General features: G+C 36.5%; 1 protein-coding gene across 1 annotated transcript in view; it reads left to right on the top strand.

The window, feature by feature from the left end:
• The window catches only part of LOC119491725 (seizure protein 6 homolog), a 177,419-nt gene extending 165,276 nt beyond the window's left edge, over window positions 1–12,143 (top strand). Inside the window, exons 12-18 of the mRNA XM_037775926.1 lie at window positions 59–250; window positions 2,427–2,621; window positions 5,482–5,514; window positions 6,637–6,745; window positions 7,635–7,734; window positions 10,054–10,062; window positions 11,587–12,143. Coding sequence (XP_037631854.1) covers window positions 59–250; window positions 2,427–2,621; window positions 5,482–5,514; window positions 6,637–6,745; window positions 7,635–7,734; window positions 10,054–10,062; window positions 11,587–11,616 — 668 coding nt within the window. The 3' untranslated portion in view covers window positions 11,617–12,143. The remainder of the gene's footprint in view (window positions 1–58; window positions 251–2,426; window positions 2,622–5,481; window positions 5,515–6,636; window positions 6,746–7,634; window positions 7,735–10,053; window positions 10,063–11,586) is intronic.
• The last annotated feature ends 6,722 nt before the right edge of the window (window positions 12,144–18,865 follow it).

Raw genomic sequence — 18,865 nt, 5'->3', positions numbered from 1 at the left:
GGAAGACAGAAAATGTTGGCTGTCAATAATCAGCCTTCTTTCTTTGTCTGTCATCCAGTGGTGTCTTGCGCTGACCCTGGAAAGGTGGAGCACAGCAGACGGGTGCTGTCAGGTCCTCATTTCACCGCGGCTTCAACCATCCAGTACATCTGCAACAAGGGCTTCACTCTGTCTGGAAACAGCCTGCTCACCTGCTACAACCGAGGCTCCTCGGGCCCGAAGTGGAGCCAGAAGTTGCCGAGATGCCTGCGTACGTATACAAGTTTATCTCGGGGCCTACGTTTAGTTAAACCAGAAACTGAGTTTAAATCATCAGACACTAAAATTATATTTTTTTTATTTTGCCAGCCAGGAAGTGCTTGTCTGATCAATCTCGCCCACTTAATGCAGTGATTGGCCAGGTGTGTGGAGGTGTGAAAGTAGTGGGCAGGATTGGACCTTCTCTCTCAAGCTCTTGTACAATTACTCCTGTGACTTGGATGACTGTTTCCTGTTACACCCAAAACACATCTGTGATTAATTAAGAGACTAAATACAACCCTGTTGCCCCTTGCGCCTTACTTTGCGCCCAGCTTATGTGCCGCTTAATTTGCAAAAGTGGAGTTGGACACGCCCTAAATGCACTTGCGCCATGCACTTTAGACCACGCGCTATAGATCGTTTAGATAGGGCCCTTATTGTTCGATGGCACTGAGTAATACTTCATTTAACCTGACAACGGAAATTACTTTGGAGAAGACAAGCCAGGTCATTGTTATGCATGAGATGGAGTTCATGAGAAAAAAACAATTATTATATCAAAAAACAAAGAATTGTACTTCAAAAAATGATTCAACCACTGCAGAGAAGGATGCGTCATGATGTGAAAGTGGAACAGTCTCTCAGATATCACAGACATATTTTCATTCCTAAATGCAATTTACCTTCAACCTACCTTCTTCTTCGAGTTCTTGGAAAACTCAAGTATGACAGTATTTCATTTTCTTCCATGCTGATCACTGTGAGGGCCCAATTCTGACTGGCACAATTAAATTTAATGATGCAGCTTCATAGACTTTTAGTTTTGGTGATTTTGCAGGTCCAGTGTCTTGGTTAAAACTGACATCGAGTTCACATAATGCCATTGTTTCAACCTCATTTCAATGACCTGCTGTCACCTGTGAATCAGCAAAGCCGTGCCTAGTGGGTCTGGGTTCAGGACCAAAGGTTTTAAAGGAACAATTCAGCATTGAGGGGGATATATTGGTAGAAAAAGAATATAATATAAATAAGTGTGTTTTCTTTAGTTGTGTAATCAACTGAAAATAACAATCGGGATCTTCATCTTAGAATGAGCCGTTTATATCTACATTCAAAGTGGGTCTTGTTCAGGGAGCCGGCCGCCATTTCTACAGTAGCCCAGAATGGACAAACTAAACACTTCCTCTACAGATAGAGCCATTCGCGTTTTCACATTTTCGCACCGGCCACCGTATAGTTCTCGTACACACTTGGCACACGGGAGAGGTTTCAATTGGTTGCAATATGCACTCTCACCGCTAGATGGCGCCACATCCTACACACTGTACCTTTAAAGGCCTCAGTGTGCTCCAAACAAAGTACTAGTCAGGTGTCTAACAGCATCTGAACCCCCCCCCACCCCCCCTTTCCTTTCAGATGGAAGGTGCTATGACCAACATTTTTTGTAACTTTACAAAACAGACAATCACAGCCACTGTATGCAGGGATAGAGGTGGGAAGGTGTTAAAGTAGGCACACATACAATTGAGTAGTACAATTTCTGACCCTGATTTCAAAATAACCATGTAACGCGTGTGTGTGTATTTACCCCACACTGTGTGTGGCACTGAAGTTGCAGTGAGGGGAGTTTTTCTGATTTGAATCAGTAGACAGGTGTTTGCAGAAGCACTTCTTTTTTTGTGTGTAACCTCCCGCTGATATAATTTGAGCACACGTTGTATAAATATATTTTGAATTCTTTTCTACAATCACACATCGTTTCTACACTGAATTTTTCTGGTGTTTTTTCACCTGTTTACAATGGCTGATATACAACCTCAGTGAAATTATTACTGAACATCATTTCTGTTCAAAATCGTATTGACCCTTATAGTCATAGTCATCCTCTGAGGAACGTTAATGTGCTCAGCACATTTCATGGCAATCTGCCAGTTAGATTTTGACATTCTTTGTGTAAAAGTGGAAATTTTTAGCTTGACAGGGATTAGAAAGATGGAAAGATGGAGTCATCCACTGTGAATATCCATACCTAATTTGATGGCAGTCTGGATATCCTCCACTGGCCCCACTGAGAGAAAATAATAATATTGTTAGGAAATATTAATAGAACATTGTCATATCTGCCTACAATGCACATTTCCTACACAGTCTTGTCAATCTGAACTGTTTCTCCCATTTAACTCCAGCTGAGACTTTTGAGCCCTGCGGTAACCCGGGAACACCTATATATGGGATCCCAAGCTCCAATAAGCTCCATTTCCAGGCTGGAGAGACCCTCCACTACTCCTGTCTCACCGGCCACCAGCTGCTGGGTGAGCCTGTTCTCCATTGTGTCCCAGGACACCCATCCCAGTGGAGTGGGCTGCCACCTGTCTGCAAAGGTAAGGAACTGCAGCCTGGTGTCTTTTCTACATTGTCAGGTCAACTTCAGTAATGTCCCAAGGGTCCTTAAAAATCTGCTTCTTAAAAAACATGATCTAATTTAAGACCATGAAAACACGAAAATCTATGAAATCCTTAATAAATATTATTAAATACAAATACACAAATAAGCCAATAAATTAAATTGCTAATAAGTTGAATAATTCAATATTTTTTTATAGCTCAACTCAGCTGGTTAAATCCAGTGGTCGAGCCAAGTCACATTATGAAGTAAAAGTGCCTATGGAAGCAAAACAAGGACATAATATTTATAATTTTATAAGAAACTGAATACCTAAATGTGAAATTTAACCACTACTGAATACTTGATGTCAAAATTCAAATACCATTGAATTATTGTCAAGTTTAAAATTACCCTCTTAAAAGGAGGTTAATTGTTGAAAGGTTAAACAACCTAATAAATCCAGATAGATGAACCCCCACCCCCCTCCATGACAGATCAACCACCAGGCCCCGTTGTACGCTGTTTACACACTAGACTAGAAAAGCACTATATAATTGCAAGTCCATTTACCATTTAAGTGACTAATGGGGACAACACTTTTTGAAATTGGCCCATTATTGAAGGAGAACGCTGCAGCCGCTAAACGGGCTGTGATGTAATCATTTGGGGCAACCTGGCACCATCACAAATCAGCTAAATATTCAGCCATGACATTGAAAATCTTTTAGCACTAAGCTACGCTTCCTGTAGTCCAACACAACAAACTCTGACAACACCTGCGTCCCGTGGCACTCCTCTCTCCAACTCTCAATCACGTTTCCACCGTTGTCTTCCGGCAACAAGTCACATACAGTATAACAAACAGAAAGCGAAAAGGTTGACTTTGATTGCACTTGTATAGTTCATAGTTGTTTACTTCTATTCTTATACTAGTTGCATATACCTCTTATTTTATTTATTTATTATTATTATTATTCATTATTTTCACTCTATTTATCTGTACTTATTGCTGTCTTTGTGCTGTTGCAACACCTGCATTTTCCCCTCTGGGGATCAATAAAGGCTTCTCATCCCTTATCTCCTATCTTACCCAAGTAAAATATATTGCAAAATCAGTCATCTAAACATTTATACTTACATTTATATTTGCTCATAAGATTCAAGTGTTATAATCCAAACTAAAATACACTTTCAAAATTGCCCATTTGAAAAAAAAAATAAAACTTTTGAAATGAAAGTTACTATAGTTAACAGGAACAAAAATGTAATACTGAGTTGAGTTTCAATGGTTCGTCGTAGTATTTTACATTTCAACGGTTAATTTGTATTATCTGTATAATATACGTAGTTCAATTGATTCATTTCATTATGTGGTACAGTATAATTAGAAAATGGCATGTGTAGTCTGTTGTCAACTCTACCACATATTATTTTGAATTTTAGCAGATTACAGGTGTGAACTGTTAAATGCATGGTCTGATTAACCTGCTAGGGGGCTTCTGGGGCCCTTAGTTGGCTGCTTTGGTCTTGGCTGAATGAATTCAGAATGAACATTTCATCTTGGTGAGTGTCGGCAGTGCACTTCTTTCTGCAGTGACTACTGACCTAACACAAAAGGACATCAGTGAGACCAGTTCTCTTCGCTTCCTTGTACTTACTAATAAGCAGGAATACATTTTTCCTCACCCCCTTTTTTTTGCTGCCTTTTGTTTCAGAAATCCTGCACTCTTAAAGCTATGCAAAGAATGACAAAAGTTCCTCTATACGGTCTTGATAAACACAATTAACTCATGTGAACCCTGAATATTTTTTTTATTTATTTTTTTGATTGCGCCTTTAAACTTTATTTATCTTAGGGTTTTTGTGTGACTGTGTGACCTTTTGTTGTAATTTCTGGTTTTGTGTAATATCAAGCATGTTGTCCTTGTATATTTTTACTTGAGTAATACTGTAAATATTGTACCTCAATGTGTGTTGGAAAGATGAAACTGAAATAACATTAGTCAAACCTGGAAAAGCTTAAAATAATAAACAAAACACAGTATCTGTTCAGTTTCATATGTGGCATGAGTCAAAACATTTTGCTGGAACTAAACATTATCTTGTGCACTTGTTCACACGCTGTCTCAAAAATCCCATCATTCACATGACTTTACATTCCGGTGTGGGCATTTGGACAGTCACACGATCCCTTAAATCCTCTCTATTATTTAGTGACTCTATCAGAAGACAGTCTGAAAGACAATTTAACAAAACAAGAAACAAGCTAAACAAAAAAGACTGAGCGTGTTTCAAAAAAGCAGGAAAAACACATCAGTCACAGTGAAAGGCCGGAGAGGAAAAGTATTTATTTATTTATTTTTTAAATGAATCTTTGTTTTGTTGTCCTGACACTTTGAAGAAGGTTGTTCCAGTCTAGAGGCTGAAATAACAAAAGAGTGGCCTTTAGTTTGCACAAAACAGCCAGACTGAAGGAGATACCTGTCAGGGTGCTGGTGAAGATGTGTTTGTGTTGTGCTTCATGTAGAGATTTCTGACACATACTTGCCGTTATATTCCTGCCTCATTCCTGAGCGTGTGATGGGACATTTACAGCACAAAAAGATATTTTTTTGCAAGCATATGAATTATATTTTACATGCATAGAACAATTTTATTTGAGCAAATCAAAATTTTGGTTCATCATGTCATTCAACAAGTCAAATGGATGAAATATGTTGAATATTCATCTGTGGAAAAAGAACAAACAGACAGACTGAGTTAAAACAAAATGAGCCGATAACTTTTTTTTATGTTTTTGTAATTCATTAAGCCATTTCCCCCCATGATTAACATTTCTACTGTATTCTCCTCAGCCCAACCGGAGTTTGATGAGCACAGATTAGCTGGTGAGTTATGCCAAGAAGTTATTTTACCTGCACGCCTTGGGTCTTAATGAGCATAGAAGATTCTAACTCTTATAATTTGTGCTAACAATATTTCAAGTTTTCAGCAATTACAAAAAACAACTTTAAAGGTAAAATTAATAACATTATTATTAAATTCTCCGTTCTATTGCAGCCACTTCAAAACAACTGGTTGGCCAGTTTGTTGCACAGCCTGCATATTTTATGGTTGAGTGGAATGACTCACAGTCACAAGTCAAGTGATGAATCTTTTCTACATTTTTCAACATTTAGCTATAGATTAGGGGTGTGTGTGTGGTGTGACATGCACGTGGCCAGGCGTTATCAATCCACTTGACGAAGGCGACTTCAACCGCAGATGCTTTACTACAATCTTTTTGATCCATATAAGCGGTTTCTGTATAACGTTAGTTAACTGGATGCAACCATCACTAATGCTAAGATGCTAACATCGCTCCTCAGGAATTGAAGCTGTTATTTCTTCTTATTTTGACAATCTAACGTTTTAATATGTCTAATGTTTAAATATGCCGAATTGTAATTTTATGGGTTACTGTTGTTCGAACGCTAAAACAGCTAATAATGCTAACATCAGCTGTCACAGTAAATAATATTCACTTATCCTGCAGCCTGATGGAGACATCAGTGTCAAACTCAGCCATTTATTCAGTTTTTTCAACACTAACTGGCAACTTGATCACTGACGACACAGAGATACCACGTGATACCAATGTCGTTAAACTATTGGCTCACAAGCCTTGTTAGAAATGGGAACCAAAAGTCAGATATCTTCCACAATGATAAAACAAAACATAATTTGTTTTTAAGGAAAAGCCATACTTTTATTTGCCACCTTTCTAAAAAGCTCTGTGGATTTCTCTTTTTAATTATTTGTCTACATGAAAATAGTTATCAATATAACCTTTAATTTATGTTGCACCTTTAAAGTTAGCTAATTGGTTTCTAATGAGTTAACTTCTGCTGAGAGTTAAGAGACATGATATGCTCATACAGTAGAATACTTTGTTCTAAACATAAGTAATGATAACATTTTTACCTGTCAGTAAATTATGTATTTAAATCCCCCCCTTCTTTCTCCAATAGTGTCTACTGCAGCCTTAAGAATGGAGGGGGCCCAAGTAGCATTTGCTGTCTTCATCCCCACCATCCTCCTCCTCGTCCTCTTCATTGGGATCTACCTCTACTTCACAAAGTAAGTTCAAATGATCAGTGAAGAAGGGAAAAATGGTTGACGTGTTTGTATAAATTAATGTGACCTCAGTTGCACTTTATCACTGATATAACTCAATAAATCATGATTTTATCAATTGTCATTTGTATAGTTCCCTTTGTAGCACAGTCAAAGAGACAAAACTCCGGTGCAGTAGTGCTGCTACCACTTTGGACTGAAAACACCATTTAGTCCATGGCCATGGATGTATAAAGAGACATCAGTAAATCAAAGGATCATTTTTTTTTAATTAAATCAACTTCCCAATAGGAACACTTAAATAGCCCTCAATTTCACCTAATATAACAACAAAAATGGTTCTAAAGTCTTCACCAACCCTCCCTTTGCACAAGGTGCACTGTCAAACGGTGAGAATAGTAGACAGTGTAACACTACAGCCCCTTTAGAGAAAAAGCTATTCAATAAATAGACACCATGATTTACTAAGGTCTCTTGAGTCTCCTGCATGGTGCATGTGATCTTTTAGTAACATTATGTTCTGATCTCTTGGACAAAAGAGGCAGTTTGGACAGCTTCCGTCTGAATGGAATGAACTCAAAGAGTGGCGAATGCAACTATATTTAGTCAACCGCATTTTAAAAATAGCTGTACCAAGATTAGGATCAAGGATTTCAGCACACAATGACGAAAAATAGAAGACCAAAGTGTGACCCAACCAGAACATACTGTATGACGCAGAGAAGGCAAAACGAGGTCATAAAAATGATTTGTCCTGCTGTATTGAAGAGGGTGTATTCACTTCATAATTGTTGCTGCCATTATTTCAGGATGATAATGACTTCCTACATAGTACTGGAAAACGTATTTCTTTCCTTCTTTGTCATGAATGTATTCCCCCGTCTGTGCTCAGGGTTCAGAGGAAGCCACTACAGCTCTCCCTGTCCTCCAACTTACCATATGAAAACATCACCGGAGAATCTACATTTGACAACTCAGTTTATGAGACAACGGTGAGTCAACATATGTCAGACTGAAATGGTTGGCATGTGTGTTTGTGTGATGGGAATTTTTGACTGGGCCCGATACCGGGTGTTTTGTCTGCTGCATTATTCTGAAGCACCAGACTCTTAGTCCATCTGCTGTGTTCCTCAGTCCTTCCTTGCCTCTCTCTCCCAATGCCCAACATCACTGGACCCTTGGTTTGAGACCAGAGACAGTCTAACCTGCCGAGGGGGCCTTGGGGGCAAAAATAAGTTGGCGGGCCCCTATTAACCTCCCATTCATCTGGCTGTCTGCGTAATGTGGACAGTGTTTCTAGACTACTTCATGGCTCCGGACTTTCTGTGGTAATAACAAATCAATTTGGGAATATGCTACATGTAAGCACAAAACTGAAACTAGAATGGCACTCGGAGAGCGCAGTACTCCGCCAAGAAGCCCGAGTACGATTGTCCCCCCTCTCCGTTCAGCTTGCGCCATCATCCACGTGTATTTTTGTTTATGTTGAGATCAGCTGAACGTAGCAGAGCATCATAGAACACTTCATTCAAACTGGACAGAAACAAAATAAAACTCACCTAAACTGTCGTCGTTACTCTTTCCAACAATCACCAAGTGTGCTTTGGTCGAACTCAACTGTAATTTCACCGAGTTTAATGTGAAAAAACGTTGAATCTACAGTTTCTTTATGTTGAGATCAGCTGTTCTGTGACAGAAACAAAATGAAACTCACCAATACTGTCGTCGTCGTTAGTCTTTCCAACAACTAATTCTGACATTCACCAACTTGTATGGTACGGTACGGAGCATTCACACTAATCAATCGAACTGGACTTTGGGGACAAGTGTACTGGGATCCGGGCCCTGGTCCCTGATGTGAAAGTACACTTAAACTTGCATTCTTTCTAATAGCCAGCAGGAGGCAACTCCTCTGGTTGCAAAAAGAAGTCTGATTGTATAGAAGTCGATGAGAAAATTGATTTATTACCTCAGTAAACATTGTAAACATGAGTTTATTGTCTCAATCGCTAGTTTCAAGTCTTCTTCAATACAGCATGATGTACATTTAGTAAATTATGATTCACCCTGTGCATGATGTAAATCATACCCCCCGTGGGCACACGCTTATGTGATTGGCTGAAAAAGAGGGAGATATCTGATTGGATGCAGATAATTCACTGTTGAAAAAAATGCATTTGTGGATCGGGCGACGTCGGGGAGTCTCAAAAACCCCACACACAAATGCAGTGAAGTTCACAAATGACAAGCAGTTTGTAAATGCAGGGTCAACAGTTTGTATATAAATGTAACAACATCCAAATATGTTTTGGATGAAAATTGCAAATATTTTTTTAAAATACATATTCATAAATACAAATATTTGTGTGTGCATCAGAAATATATTTGTGAACCTTATTTATATGTGGATTTTTTTTACATTTATGCACAACGATAACTTTTTTTGTGTGCATTGAAAATTATTTTTTGTGGAGAGAGTCATTTATATAAATCACAAAATACATTTGTGAATCTTTCTGTGTGCATTCATTAATATTGAGACTGATATAATGTTAGATAGGCTATGTCTGCTGTTAGCAGGCCATAGCTGAGAGCTGATGTGGTGGGAGGGAAAGAGCAAAGAGAGAGAACAAAACAAAGCTCTCTGGTTGTCTCATCGGTGCTTTTTCACACAGGTGTGAATGGACTCATGGGACTTGCAGTAGCCTAACTTGCTGTAGATCTATAGCCGACATCCCACTGGAGATGTAATGTTTGAGGAGGAGTACAGTAATGTTTTTTTTTGTAGACTTTTTTTTTTACATTTGAGCAACCACATCACAAATTGCCTTTTTGCAATCCACTATCAAATCAGCTGAAGTGAAAACAAAATCTCTTCAAATTTACCAAAATGAATTCACAAATATAAGATACAAAGTCATAGATTGCTTCAATTCAATATTCAGTAGCGGTGCCTTTAGCAGCAGGTACAGCTTTGTGCATTGGGACTCAGTAAAGGCACTGTACGTTGTCAGACTGATGGTTTTCCCACAAATCTTTTCAGTTCAAGAGCAAAAAACAAGATATTTCGCTGATAACCTCCATAAAGCTCAAGTTCCTCAAAGCAACTATTTGAATAATAGCAACAGTTTTGTATAATTAAGAACTAGGAATTTACTTTTTTATAACTACCAATACTGGATCCTACCAATATATATTAGTAAATCCCCTTGGACTATATGTACTATATATAATCATTGACTATTCTTGACTTTCTTGTTGTCAAGTTATTCTTTTTTTTTTCTTTTTCTTCCATGCTGGCGATCCCAAAGAACAATGAGGTGAGTCAGACCTGGATCCTGAACGCTGAGACATGAGGAAAAGTACACATTAAATGCATAAACTGCAAATTATATAGTGTCAAGTGTCATGGATGTAAAGGATAAGTCTGGGGATATTCTTATCTTATGCTTTTCATATGGACAACAAATCTGATATGTACGACGGATTATTAGGGCCACATTGAGAAAAAATTTGAGAATAAAGTCATAGGTTTAAAAGAATAAAGTTGTAATATTATAAAGTAATAATTTTACGTGTTATTTTAGAGGGGAAATAGAGCAGCGTGCCGCCTGTATGAAAATGAGGAACGTCGAGCATCTTGTGAAGTTATACTTTAGTATAGGTTTCACAAATAACCAAGTATTTCATCTTTTAGCACATCAGCACCATATTATCATCAGTATCAGGACCTTGAAAAGATTGAGCAAGAAACTGAGTTTATTCCGAAGAAAGAACCACATGGATCTGCTGGAGGAAATTACCTCTTTTGTGTAGGAGGAAATTACTTTTTTTCTCGTGAATTTATGACTTTATCCTCGTAATATTACAACTTTTTTTCTTTTAAAGTTATGACTTTATTCTCAAAATCTCAGAGTCTGATATCTGTTCTTCCTCTGTGCCATAAAGCTCCATTTTTGTCCAGAAACTATTAAAAACACATCACTGAGCCACACTGTTGCACTGGGTGACATGTTCCTCCATTACCATGAACACACACACTATAGTTTATTTTGACTCAATCCCACATACACCGTCCTGCTGCCACAAATACTCACTAGCGCACTAAATGTGGATTAATCTGCCGTTGAAAATAGTCCTCAACAAATGCACTATTTCCTCTTGTCTTTGCTCAGAAACACAGGGACGTATGTTTTTTTTTTTTTTTTATTAAACCACCATATATATTTCTGAGCTGTTTTAAAGATTTACTTCTTCAGTACGAACCAATGAGCTTGGGGTTGAAAGACCGATACAGGTTAGGGAAGTCAGAAAGTGTTGATTAAGAGATGACTAACACACATGGTCTTTTCATGGGAATTTGTTGATAATAAGAAAACATTTAAATAACACTCGCATTATCCTTTAATTTTAATTTTAGAAGATTCTAGACTCAGCCGCTTTAAGTTGTGTTGCTCCTTATTTGCTGGAAAATAGTTGTGCTGCAGCAATATAGCACAGCCTAAAGAGATTGTAATATTCAAATGAAAGTCAGTGATTGGTGATGTATGGTCGCACAGTCCCCATTTCTTGATTTCTCTTTTCTATGACCTATGATATGACGTTGGTGTATCCTGCTGTGCTAATGCATGCCAGTGTACTTTGCAGTACTGACAGCTGTCCTAATACGTAGTCATAGACACTGTTTCTCACATAGTTCTACAAAATGAGTAATGGCTCAGTTTCACTATAATTTAATTTACTAGAATGTAAAATTAGGTTAGTCTGATGTGCATCTATTGTTGGGGCTTGGGGAAATGTTTGACGACCCCTGCTGTGACCTCATGTGCTCATTCTCTTCACAGGATACAAGAGAATACGAGGTTTCGATCTGAAGACGCCAGTGTTTGTGTTTCAGTATGGACAGATAAGAAGCCTGCTGGCCTTTTCGACGTCTATTCAGACTCGCACCTTTGGTGACTCCCTTGACGCCTCCTTGTTCTCTGTACACTAAATATGAGCCTCCCTTTATTTACCCAACAGAGGACCCCCACACTACCCCTGGAAAGGCTGGGCCACCGGATTATTTTTCTAGCTCTTCAACAGTAACAGTCCAGCAGCAGCAGTTTGTACAGTTTTTAATCCTGTGCTCGCATCCTGAGGACTTTCAGTGCAAAGTACCGTCACAGAAGGCAGAGGGAATCAATGCGAAGCTTGTGTCATTAAGTGCATATAACCACATATGTTACATTGTGTTATGTATACACTGTATGTCTCCCGCCACCATTTTGCTTGGATTTGTGGGATGTCTATTAAGAGTAAAATCCTACAATTGAACGTCAGCAAAATAACAGCATGCTTTTATCAGAGTATGCCCAAACATGTTGCCCATTGAATTGATGCAACCTTCTAAGATAATAAATCAGAATGTGCCTTAAATAAAAGGCCCTTGAAGGAATATCTTTCTCTTCCTGAGAGTGAGATGAGAATATTGATATCATCTTCATGTCTGTGTCACAGAGCTGGATGTGGTTAGCCTAGCTTAGCATAAAGACTGGAAGTAGGGGGAAACAGCTAGCCAGGCTTCATAAATAAACCGACCAACACCTCTAAAGCTCACTAAGAACAACGTGCCATCTCATTCACTTTGAACAAAGTCAGACTAGGTGTTTCCTATGGGGTCAGATCAGTCGCAATATTCTCAAATGCAAGGAATTCACAGGATTCACAAATGAATTTTGTGATTTATATATCAATGACTCTCTCCACAAACATATTTTTCAATGCACACAAAAATAGTTATCATTGTTTATAAATGTAAAAAAAAAAAAAATCCACATAAAAAAATAAGGTTCACAAATATATTTCTGATGCAAACATAAATATGTCTTGTTTTAAATAAATATAATACAAATCCACAAATATATGTGTTTAAAAGTATTTGCAAGTTTCATCAAAAACCCATTTTGATGTTGTTACATTTATATACAAACTGTTGAACCTGCATTTAAAAAACTGCTTATACAACGGTAACTATTTTTATGTGCATTGAAGAACATGTTTGTGGAGATAGTCATTTATATATAAATCACAAAATACATTTGTGAATATTGAGAAATGATCTGACCCCATAGTTCCCCCCTTAAGACACTGGCTTGAAATTGGTATAAATTTTCCCCACTTCACTCTCAGAAAGAAAGCAAATATAGCATATTTCCCAGAATGTTGAAGCATAAACAACATCCAATTCCCATGGGGTTCATTTTCAAGTTTTCAATTTATATTTAGATCGACAATCCTGATTTCATACATTCATATGTAACATGCAGAATTAAAGACATTTTGATTTCTACTTGGTTTACCGTCATCAGTTTAGCGTATCAAAACTGAATTTAAACACTTCTAGTGACATCCCATGCGTTAAACTTTCCATGAAGCAAAAGGAAAATGTGCACCAAGGTAAGCTGTTGTTCATATTGCAAATCGCCTGATTGGAGATTTCGTCTAAATTCAGACCAGTTGTTTAAACATACGGTATATATTGTCCTATGATAATATATATCTAAGCTGGTGTGATGACTGATAATAATTAACCTATTTTTGATTCATATGCATAAAGTACTGATTAAGCTCCTTCACAATCATCTTCAATAAAAATTGTTGTTCAGAAAAAAAAAACAGTGGATACTTTCTGTCTGTGAAATCTTGCAGATGCCATTAGGAGCACCGGAGGACACAGAGGACACAGACGCACATTATTTTTCTCAGATTACCTGTCCCATGCACTACTGTTAAGATAAAGTGACAGATCATATTTGCTCATGCTGCTTTAAGGGGGGCACGTAGATGAAGGAAATATGGGTCAAGATTATCTGCACCAGTGTTTTTGCATGCTTTTAAACTAAGCAGAGCTTTGCAAACATCTGCACTGTTTACCAAACTAAAGGACGATTTGCAGTCAGAAGAAGATGAGGCATGGGGAGCTCCCTCTGCTGGACAGATGTGGTCAATGTCTACAATTAAAACTGCAGGCATATTGCTGTTTTTTCAGTTGTTTACACACTAGCACTGGTACTGTAGCTACTGATTCTGTCTTACACTTTGGGTAGTTATATAATTTCACCATATGTGTATAGCTATGATGGAGGAAGTCAGATCATTTACTTACAGTAATAGTACAAATTCATTCATTATTTTTTTATATTGTAAGAACTAATGTCATGATCTACAAATGCCTGTTTGAACTGTTGAAAAAAACCTTCAAACGTATCCATCTTGAAATGAAAATCCCAGTGAAACTGTGTCAAGTAGAACAAAATTATAGAATTCTGGGGGGTGGGGTGAGAGCCGTACAATTAATCAACTTATTCACACCATTATGTTTTTTTTTTGTGGTGCCCCACATTGACAGCTTTGTTCATGACAGTGGTCCTTAAAGGAGAAGACAAACCCTGCTTGTCACAATTGTGTATTCTATGTTTTGAGTATGCAGAGCATTAAAGCTGGACAACATTATAATATGAAATATGGTTACATATGCCAATAGGCTCATGCATTTGACATTGTGGCACTCAACCCTTGCATTGAACCAAGACTACTTGATTTTCCATCAGATCTGTTGGCAGCAGCAGGTTAAGAAAGGGTCCGCTGTGCCGGCAACTAATGGTTTGCTTTGATCAACAGAAAACTGAAATCACTTACTGGCTGGCCCTGTGGTCAGTGTTGCCCTTTCTATAGCGATAGCAAGCTTGAATTGACATCAGTGTCCACATTCAAAAAGCTTCCTTAAATTAAATGAGTGTCTGAATGGTAAATTTCTTAGAAATTTCTAAGCCGGACATAGGTTTGTGAAGGTATTAACACTAGATTAAAATCTATTAAAGGTCCCATATTGTAAAAAGTGAGATTTTCCGGTCTTTTACATTGTAAAGCAGGTTTAAGTGCTATATAAATACTGTTAAACTATCAAAACGCTCAATATATGGAGAAAAACACAGAGACCGTATTCAGAAATTGTGCGTTTGAAAAAAGCCGTTAGGATTTCTGTCCATTTGTGATGTCACAAATATACAATATTAAGACGGTTTTAAACGTAAACATTCTAAATGTGTCCCAGTTTATTCCTGGTTGCATTGTATGTGAATGACATCAGCTGACAGGAAGTAAACATGGACCCAAACTGTTGCCTAGCAACGCAAGTCAGTTGCAATTCCGTTGAAATGCACTAAAACGGAGCGTTTCAGAAAGAGTGTAAATACAGGTATATTCAGGCAGACAGTATGAGGAAAGTAAAGTGTTTTTTTAACATTACAGCATGTAAACATGTTCTAGTAGAAACACAAAATACAAGTATGAACCTGAAAATGAGCATAATATGGGACCTTTAAAGCTTTAAACAAGAATATCTGATGTATGTACACAGTTATTTGAGCAAGCTTTCCTGAGGCGATCATATTCTAACAGTAAATTTCAATGGTGAGAATCCATTTGGCCAACTAGTCAAAAACAACAGATCACTGCCTCCCTCTGCTGGCAAAGACTACAAATTACCCATCAACCACCGGGATGTGCTTCATCTCACTGTAAACAACCTGGCATCACATGTTGACTCTTACCTTAGTCTCCACGATTATCTGGAACAGTTTGGCTGCATGTCACCATGATGCAGAGCACCAGGAACTGGATCTTTGTATTCTGATTAGTAGAAAGGCTAAAAATATCTATGCATAAGATCTTTCATGTTGTGACGGTTTGTCCCAATTTTTTAAAAAAAGTTATATATTTTATATGTACTGAACTGGGATCTTGTGATGACTCCTGCTGCTATTTGGTTCAGAGACTTTCCAGGCCGAAACATTTTTTTTTTTTTTTTTTATGCACTGGTCAATTTTGAGATATTGGGCTATTTTGTTTCCATGACATGTCTTATGTCAGATTACTGGAAAGAAAACATCCAAAGTACACATTTAGGTGTTTATTTTACCACACTTTGTCTATTTGCATCTGTAGATTTCGCCTAAATTCACCAAAAGTTAGTATTAGATAATGCCTCATCTGTATATTTAAACATACAAATTTAAAAAAACATGCAATACAAAAAAAAAGAATTGTCTTAGTGTAAGTACTGTAACTGTGAAAGTTTCATGGTGATATCTATAAGTTAAACATTTTTTTACCCATTCACATTTAGTGTCTTGCAAAAAAATTGGGATTTTAAAATACATATCTTTAAAAGCTGTTTTCTCAAAATGAGGTTTTTCTCATGTAGTTATACAACCGTTGTTGTATCTAAGTACGCATGTTAATTCCAGGTCTGATCAAGGCCTGAGACTCAGAGTTTCATTCCTATCTATATTCTTAAAGTTTCTACAGAGGGCTTTGTTTATATATTATTCATAAACTGATTTATATAATATTTTATTCCTAAGAACATGGCAAAAAAATATTTTTTATGGTTGTTGACCATATTTTCTGATTTATTGTGTGATAACAAGAAATATCCCAAATTTCCTCTGTAGAAAACATTTGACTCTAATATTTAAAAAAAAAATGAAACGTATGCAAATTAGCACAAATTTTATAAGATAATGCCTCATGTGAATATTTAAACATACATTTTCAGAAAACGTGTAATATAATTGTCTTAATGTAAGTAATCAACTGGAGAAGTTACATGGCAATATCTATTAATTACATTTTTTTACCCTATTCATCTGGGGGTAAAGAACCCTTAATGGTTCACCTCACTGATGTACAGGTGAGTCATGAGTGCCAACTGGAAACACGTAGGCTTTGTATTTCAGCCTATAGAATCCTGGCAATGTCAGCCACTCTTTTCTCTGAGAGGCACCTATTTGGTTATGTTGTGGTGTTAGCCCTCTTTGTCTTCCTTTCTTTTATTAAAAATAATGGAAAACCTTATAATCACACACCGTTCACCAATGTAACAACATTTACTCAGGTGCTGTACAAATTGAGGGAACTTGTACTTTACTTGAGTATTTTTCTTCTGCCACTTTATACTTAAGATGGAAGTCAGATGGAAATATTGTACTTTTTACTCCAATTATTCGACAGCTTTTTAGTTGATAGTTACTTTACAAATTAAGATTTTTGCACGAAAAACATGAAAATGTACAGCAGAATCAATTAGTCGATTAATCGGTTGACAGAAAATTAATTGACAATTTTTTTTTTAATTAATCCTTTTGTCATTTTTCATGCAAATACGCCAAACATTTCATGGTTTCAGCTTTTCAAATTTCAGAAGTGAAACGATTTGCGGCTTTTCCATTAAGTTCTTTTAATAATTTTAATCTATTGTTAATAGTTCTGAGGGTTTTGACTTTTGGTTGGACAAATCAAATATTGTGAGGGTGTCACTTTGGGCTCTTGGTAATTGTGATAACATTTCTCACTATTTTATTTTTTTTATTTTTACAAGCCAAACAATCAATGGATTGATTTAGAAAAAAATTATCAGATTGGTCCATAATGAAAATAACTATTAGTTGCAGCTTTATACAAGATGTCTAAATATTAGCTCTGCCTTAACCAACTACAAATCAAAAGAAGTAAAATCTGCTTTGATATTAATGCATGAATAATAGTAATGAAATGATATGATATATTATAATATACAGTATCAGTCACAGGGGACATTTTTCTGCATTGAGTACTTTTAATACTTCACATATGCTTACATACTTTACTGTACTTACTTTTAAGTTGCATTTACAATACAATACTTTTACTTGTGGTTTTAGATAGATAGATAGATAGATAGATAGATAGATAGATAGATAGATAGATAAATAGATAGATAGATATTTGTCATTGTCCTTAGAAAAATGAAAATATGTTTAGCAGCCCTTTAGCAACGTGCACAATAAAAGTACAAGTGTGTTGTAAAATACTTTTGTATAATGTTTTCATACTCAATTATAGAATCACAAAGATACTGTAATATAAGCAAAAATGTGCTTTTACCAAAATACTGTATACATCATTCCTAAGAAACACAAAGTTGGATGTCAGTATTCTACATACAGTACAAATGTAGAAAAATATATAATACTATAATAATGTATAATTCCGGAAAAAACAACAAAAGGAGAGAGAGAGAGGCTGCATCCTTCTTCTGCTCGTCTTCTGTTACAGTCTGGCCACAGCACCTCATCATCATCATCATCATCATCATCATCATCATGTTCTCCCTGGCCAACACTATAGGAATATACAGTAGTTCTCAATCTCACACATCAGCAGCATACATATGAAACATACTGTCTGTTTACATTACTACAGTCCACTAGCAATACTGTACTACAGTAATCACCATCAATCAGTACTGATATGCAGTAATAGAATACTGTAATGAGAGTAGATTTCTTTGGTTGTAATGTTTGGTTGTTCATCCAGTGCGCCAAAACCGAAGAGCTCACCTGTGGCCCTTTTATTGCTAAAGCTCTGATTGCTAATTGAACAATAATTGTGCAACATGTGTTTGCCCATGTGAGGAGTCAGAGTGGATATTGGATATTTAAATTTAGAATTTTGAATGGCAGCGTGTTCCATGTGAACACAAGATATTTTATTCATGGATATTGTGCCAAATGTAGAGAATTGTGGTTTAGAACTGCAGTCTGAAGACTGTAAAGCAGATAGATAGATAGATAGATAGATACTGTAGATAGATAGATAGATAGATACTTTATTGATCCCGAAGGAAATTTAGTCATCCAGTAGCTTAAACAACACATCCAACACCAATACACCTTAAAATGAGATAAAATTGAATAAAGTCAAATAAAATAAAAAATAAGATAACATAAGTACAGCAGTGAAGTGACAGTGTGTCAATGGTAGTGCAAGTAGTGCAAAGGTACTGAATATAGTAGTGTATATTGTATAATACAGTAGTGTAATGTAGTAGTATAATAGTAGTATAGCTGTATAATATGATAATACAAGACGATGTAAGGAATGATATGGGAAGATATAATAATAATAATAATAACAATAATAATAATAATATATAGGTGTAGTATAGGTTAATACAACAATAATAATAATAGTAATACTAATGATGGTACTTTATATATAAATATATATATAAATGTAAATAAATATATATATATATAC

The sequence above is a fragment of the Sebastes umbrosus genome, chromosome 7 (genome assembly GCF_015220745.1).
Source record: "Sebastes umbrosus isolate fSebUmb1 chromosome 7, fSebUmb1.pri, whole genome shotgun sequence".
In the NCBI taxonomy this organism is placed as follows: Eukaryota; Metazoa; Chordata; class Actinopteri; order Perciformes; family Sebastidae; genus Sebastes; species Sebastes umbrosus.
This window is presented reverse-complemented; position numbering and strand designations above follow the sequence as displayed.